The following is a 6,202-nucleotide window of genomic DNA, read 5'->3' as shown; positions in this document are numbered from 1 at the left end:
TGTATTATGCATTTCGGCCGCTGTGGTGTAGTAGTAAGCAGTGCGTGCTTCCACTCCGCAACGCCTGGGTACACGGTCAAAAATTTGGGTTTAATTTTTAAACCGCGCTAGGACTACTGCCTTTTTTAAACTTTTATAGTCTACTTTTTAAACCAGTCAATAGTTTTACGCAATTTTTAATATATTCTGGTTTAAATTTTAGCCCAAAAAGTTCGTGGTTTAAAAATCAAACCAAAATGTTTTAATTCTAGTTTCTAGGTTTCAAATATAGAAAATTTGGTTTAAAATCTAAACCGAAATAGAATATGTTTGCACAGCGAACTGTGGTGTTGATTCAAACTCAACATATGAAAGCACATTTACATGCGTGGCTGTAGCTGAGTGTGCAAAGATGCTTGATACAATTGGTTGCTACCAAGGCTGTCCAGGTTCAATCCCAACCAGGCGGAGCATGAAATTTAAGATTGTTATTTTTTTTTCTTAATTATGAGAATGTTTGGGTTTAACATTTAAACCGAATTGTTTAAATTCTAAACCCAACATATGTGCTCTCTTTTTTTTAAACTTGGAAGGTTTGTATTTGAAACTGAATTTAGTTTGGTCATATATGTAGTCCAAAAAGTTTAAAATTAAAACCGAAATTTTTAACCGTGTACAATCTCTGGTCAAAGCAACATCGCAAAAAATATAGAAAAAAGGTATTTTCTTAACAGCGGTCGTCCCTCGGCAGGCAATGGCAAACCTCCGAGTGTATTTCTGCTATGAAAAACAGCTTCCCATAAAAATACAATCGCCGTTCGGAGTCGGCGTAAAACTGTAGGTCCCTCCGCTTTGTGTGACATCAAGGCGCACGCCACAAATCGGAGGATAAGCTCGCCAAACACTAACATATGTGTAAGCGCCAATCTATTATATTATTATCATTATGCATTTCGTATCCCATTTTTCTTTTTCATGCCTTAATGTCTGTTTTTGATCTGCACCTGTAGTGCAATTCACTAACTTTTAACGATACGATTTGTCGAGGTCTAATATAACGATTTTTGTGGTTTGCAGTAACGATTGTGTTATTCGGTAACTCTTTTTTAACGACACTAAACAGCTGACATTTTCTTTTTATTTCAATACAAGAAAGGTGGCATCACAGCTTAACGAAACGTCAAAAAATGCGAAAAGCACAAAGAAGAATGACGAAAAACAAATAAATTCTTTGCTTGCAAAGTGGTATACACATAGATTTCTGAATATTTTAATATACTTTTACAAAAAGTAAGTAAAATAAAACGTTTATTTATTTTGTATTATTAGACATAACCATTTTCGCATATTATAGAATGGCTTCGTCAGTACCCAATATTCAAAAGAGAAGCCGGACCACAGCAGAACAACTAAGTCGCATGGTGGACTTTTTGACGGAAACGCCGGGATTGGCAGGATCAAGGTTCCAGAAGCTTCATGGAAAATCGGACTGCGACAAGAAGTGGAGTGAACTAGCGTCAATGCTGAATAGCCTTGGTGGTTCGGTGAAGAACGTCGACCAATGGCGCACAGTATGTAAAAGTTGTTTAGTAATTTAATACCACGTTTAAAATTTTGTTTTGCAAATAGGTATGGAGGGATTTGAAGAGCCGTACTAGCATTAAGGTGCGTGATAGGAAACGAAAGCAGGCAATGACGGGAAACAATCCCATTAATGAAGAGCCACCCACTGAGCTTGAGAGGCGTGTGATTGCTCTTGTCGGTAGCGACTATGTGCAGGGCCATGAAACTGTTGCTGAAAGTGTGCCAGTGGAAGAGGTAAAAAGCAAATAAATAGTTATGAATAGCACAGCAGTTAACAATTCTTCTCATCATTAGGAACTCCAACTGCGTATGGAAGAGGGTGATGAAAGTGTAATCATCGAGATGCCATCTATTTCTCACGAAGTGAGCATTGAGATGTGCACATCGACTCCTGTAACTCCTGCAGGAAAAACGCCACGTAGAGGAGCCAAAAGAAGGCGTGTGGACGGTGGTACCGAGGCCCAAAAATCGTTTTTGGAAATCGCTCAGACCCAAGCAAATGCCTTAAAAGTAATTTACTTATTTGTAACTTTACATAAGTAAAATATCATGACATAGTTTTTTCGGTTCTTTTTCAACAGATGCTAGCAGAGTCGAGTGCAGCGAATGTACAAATAGCAAGTAGACAAGCAGAAGCTTTGAAGGTAATTTTTTGTATATACTAAAAAATAGTATTACATTCGTATGCCCTTTCAACAGTTGTTAGCTGAAACAAGTACGGCGAGTGTGCAGGTAGCGAAATCGTTGGCCGAAGCTATGACCACAATGGGGGAAGGTTTAAAGGCATGTGCGGATGCCTTTAATAATTTAAGAAACGCTATCTACCGCATGTAAATATTGTGTAAATATGTAGTTTTTGAAGTATTTTTTGTTTTAATATTTATATTAGTTTTAAGCGTTTTAAATATAAGTTGAAGTTCTTTTTTGTTTTTATATTTATGTTAGAGTTAAGTTTTCATTTGATAGAGCATGAAGTTCCTTTTTTTTGTATTTATGTTAGAGTTAAGTTTTAATTCGACATATCATGAAGGTAACTTTTTACATTTAGAATAACTTTTAAAGATATTCAAAGATGAATTTTTACATATTTGAATTGATCTTTATTTGTTTTTAATAAGCGAGTTATTTGAAGTTCTTTTGATTTTCAAATGAATTCAATGTTTACAAATTTAGTTGATAGAGAGGTATACTGTACTTACTGCATGTAAGATATACCACATATATTTCTTATATACAATAAGTAATGAAATTTAATTTTGTGAATTTTTGTTTTAATTTTGTGATGCGCCTGTAACTTGAACGTGCCACACCATATCATATTATAGAAACTGATCTGTGATTACATACTGAGATCTGTCTTTTGATGGACCCTATATTTAATGAATATTTATATATATAATTCTAGACTTAAAAAAAATTTACTCAAATTAAAGACAAAATAAGACTGAGTTTTTATTTATGTACATAAAAATGTTTAATAAAATGCCAAAATAATTTTATTGTACTCCTTCTGAATTTTTGTTAATCAACGTTTTATTCATGTAAAATAATTTGCAATTAGCCGGTCTTGGACGCGTTTTGCTGTTGAAGACGGCGCGTCTTGATTTACATTACTGCTATGTGTCCTTGGCTCTAGGAACTCAGTCTCGGGATCGTATGTTTGGTCACCCAATCGCAAGTTATGCAACACTGTGCAAGCATTTACTACTTTTCCAGTAAATCCAGGATCATACAAAAGAGTCCTTTGCTGAGATAAGCATCGCCAAGTTCCTTTGAGAACGCCAAAAAGTCTCTCGACTGGGTTTCGAGCTTTGCACAATGCCTCATTGTAGCGGAATTTAGGACTCCCTTCTGGTTGGTTTGGTAGAGGAGTCATCAACCACGGCTCCAAAGGATATCCTGAGTCACCTGCAAATATATATTGGACATTTTCAATTAAATTGATTTTAATAAATAAGTTTCAGTGGATTTAAAAAGTTACCAATCAAAAACACGTTATGGTTTCCATTTTCAAAACTTCGCTGCATAACTCTCCGGACTGCAGAGGAGCTCCAAATAAATGAATCGTGTCGCGCTCCTGGGTATTTAGCATTGACAGCCAAAATCTTTAGATTTGGATCACATATCTATATTTGTATAAAATAAAATTAATACTCAGTAGTTTAACCCTTGAGCAAATTTTACTCTTACCATTTGCACATTGATAGAATGGTATCCATGGTGGTTGACATACGCTTCTTCATGATGCTTTGGGCTCATGATTGACACATGAGTGCAATCGATAGCCCCAATAGTACCTCCTACAAATGGTGCGGATGCTGAGGCGAAAATTTCTTTTGCAGCTTGCCGCTCTATTTGGGTCATTGGAAACCTAACCTTTGCCAAAAACATGGTGCGGTTTATTGCATCCGTTACGCGACGTATACAGCGACTTACGGACGACTGGCTCATGGATATCCCCCATTGCTCTCCGACTGGACGTTGATAAAAGCCAGTTGCGAAGAATCGCAAGGCAGTTAGAACCTTTAAAATTTACAAAATCATTTAAAATTGAAAAATACTTGAAAATTACATTATTTACCTGTTTCTCTGTCGTTATCGCAGTTATTCTTCCACCCCTTAATTGGCTATCAAGCTGGGAAACAATATCATCAACCAAGTCTGGGGTTAATCGGTAAAGGTTACGAAACTCAGTTGCAGCCAAGTGGAAAGGGTTGTCCACTTCTCGAAGCAAACGTCTATCCACTGATGAAGAGCTTATTATCTCCTCATCTTGGGATAAAACGTATGCCAAATACTCAAATGCCATTTTTAACAAAAAGTTTTTCTTTTATATATTACTTAAGTAAATTCGCGATCTATATTATTTTATTTTAACTCAAATGAAATATCAAATTTTCTTTTGTCGATGCCGCTAACAACTTCAAAATATTCGTCGTTTACTTAACGAGTAATCGAGTAGTTAACGACAACAGCTGATCAAGCGATAGCGAATATCGTTAAAATATGTTTAGCGAATTGTCAAATCGTTAAAATCGTCGTTAAGTTTTCTTAACGATTCGATAATCGTTAAAATAGAATGGCGAATCCCACTACTGGTCTGATATTGGCATTATCACGGATAAGTGTTTTGGAATTTTTATTTATGTTTGATATATGTACATATGGGAGGTTGCATAGGAAAGTGGACCTCGGTGCAAAAATTATTTTCTTTATAAAACTAACAAACTAGTGGATAAGACATTTGTAAAAATCTTTTGTTGGTTGGTTGCAGTGCTTCCTAGTCTCTGCCCAGGACACAATTAGTGCATTATTGCGCCATTTTGATGCACTTCTCGTGGGGGATTAATATTTTTTCTATGCACTTCCTATGTTGCTAGGTCGACCCATTTCGATTCTCTAATGAATCTGCCGATTTCGCTAATGGTAGCTCCTGATAGGTCGGTTAGTTGTGCTACTAGATGTTTCCCTAATGTCTTGTGTCTAATGTTCGAAAGGCCTGGACATTTACACAGGAAATGCTGGACACTTTCTTCGCTATCTTCTAGTTGACAGCTGCGGCAAATCATATTATGGGGTAGACCTATTTTTGGCGCATGTTTGCCTATGGGCCAATGGAGGCATGACGCCAGAAATAACTAGAACCGCGTCCGCGGACACTGTACAGTATGCAGAAGCAATGCGTAGTGCCCCTCTGCGCTGTACCGAAGACATTTGAATCCGGTATTTTTTGACCTTCAATGCGTCAGCTCATATTTCTGCCCCGTACAGGAGCACAGATTGAACCGCTGTCATCAGAAGCTTCCTGCGGCATGGCTTCGGGACGCCCACGTTCGCCATCAGCCGGCTTAGAGCCGCCGTGCTCTGCGCAGCTTTTTCACATACTCCATGGATGTGTTCCCAGAATGTGAGTTTGCTGTCAAGCTTCACCCCTAGATATTTCGTAGACCTAGAAGTCGTCACGAGTTGAGGTCCGACCATCATAGTTATAATTGTTGGGATCCGTTTCCTGGTGAGGAGCACGATCTCCGTTTTGGCTGTAGCCAATTCCAGACCGTGATCGTTCATCCATCGACTGACGTTGCGCATGACCTGGTTTAGCTTGAGCTGCGCTAGCTGGACATTTCTTGCTGTTATGACGGAGGCCACGTCGTCCGCGAAGGCGACAATGAAGGCGCTCTCCTGCATTTCCGTGCGCAACAGACTGTCATACGTGGCGTTCCAGAGGTCCGGGCCAAGTACAGACCCCTGTGCCGCTCCTCCGGTTATACGTCTCTTTCTCTGACCTTGTGTTGTGTCATACAAAAGCCAAAGGTCTCTGAGGTAGACCCGGATCATATCTAGCAAGTATGTTGGAACCTTGAATGACCGTTCCAAGGCCTCCAGCATGTCGTCCCATCTTGCCGAGTTGAAGGCGTTCTTGACGTTCAGTGTGACTAGCAGCACTATTGGCCGCGCCTGGTGGCAGGCTTATTCGGCCTTATGTACCGCCTCGACTACTTCGCCAATTGCTCTTATAGTTGAGTGTCCCTTCCTGAAGCCATGTTGTCGGGGTGAAAGGCCTCCCTCGCTTTCTATGGCTGACGTCAAGCGTATTTTGAGCAGACTCTCCATCATTTTGCCTGCTGTGTCTAGCATG

General features: G+C 39.0%; 2 protein-coding genes across 2 annotated transcripts; one reads left to right on the top strand and one right to left on the bottom strand.

The window, feature by feature from the left end:
- The first annotated feature begins 989 nt into the window (after window positions 1-989).
- LOC118752160 lies at window positions 990-2,397 on the top strand. Its single transcript, XM_036487016.1, has 6 exons — window positions 990-1,269; window positions 1,334-1,550; window positions 1,609-1,797; window positions 1,858-2,073; window positions 2,145-2,207; window positions 2,263-2,397. Exons 2-6 carry the CDS (start codon window positions 1,335-1,337, stop codon window positions 2,395-2,397), a joined length of 819 nt encoding a protein of 272 aa, XP_036342909.1. The 5' UTR covers window positions 990-1,269; window position 1,334.
- Window positions 2,398-3,095: 698 nt separating this feature from the next.
- On the bottom strand, window positions 3,096-3,971 carry LOC118752161 (putative nuclease HARBI1). The gene is made up of 3 exons (XM_036487017.1): window positions 3,754-3,971; window positions 3,545-3,689; window positions 3,096-3,471 (listed from the first exon to the last, which is right to left on the bottom strand). Exons 1-3 carry the CDS (start codon window positions 3,952-3,954, stop codon window positions 3,101-3,103), a joined length of 717 nt encoding a protein of 238 aa, XP_036342910.1. The 5' UTR covers window positions 3,955-3,971; the 3' UTR covers window positions 3,096-3,100.
- Between the last annotated feature and the right edge of the window lie 2,231 nt (window positions 3,972-6,202).

This window comes from Rhagoletis pomonella, unplaced genomic scaffold (genome assembly GCF_013731165.1).
Source record: "Rhagoletis pomonella isolate Grant_MI unplaced genomic scaffold, Rhpom_1.0 Rhpom_scaffold_01271, whole genome shotgun sequence".
Taxonomy (NCBI): Eukaryota; Metazoa; Arthropoda; class Insecta; order Diptera; family Tephritidae; genus Rhagoletis; species Rhagoletis pomonella.
The sequence above is the reverse complement of the archived record's forward strand: the minus strand, read 5'-3'. Positions and strand labels throughout refer to the sequence as shown.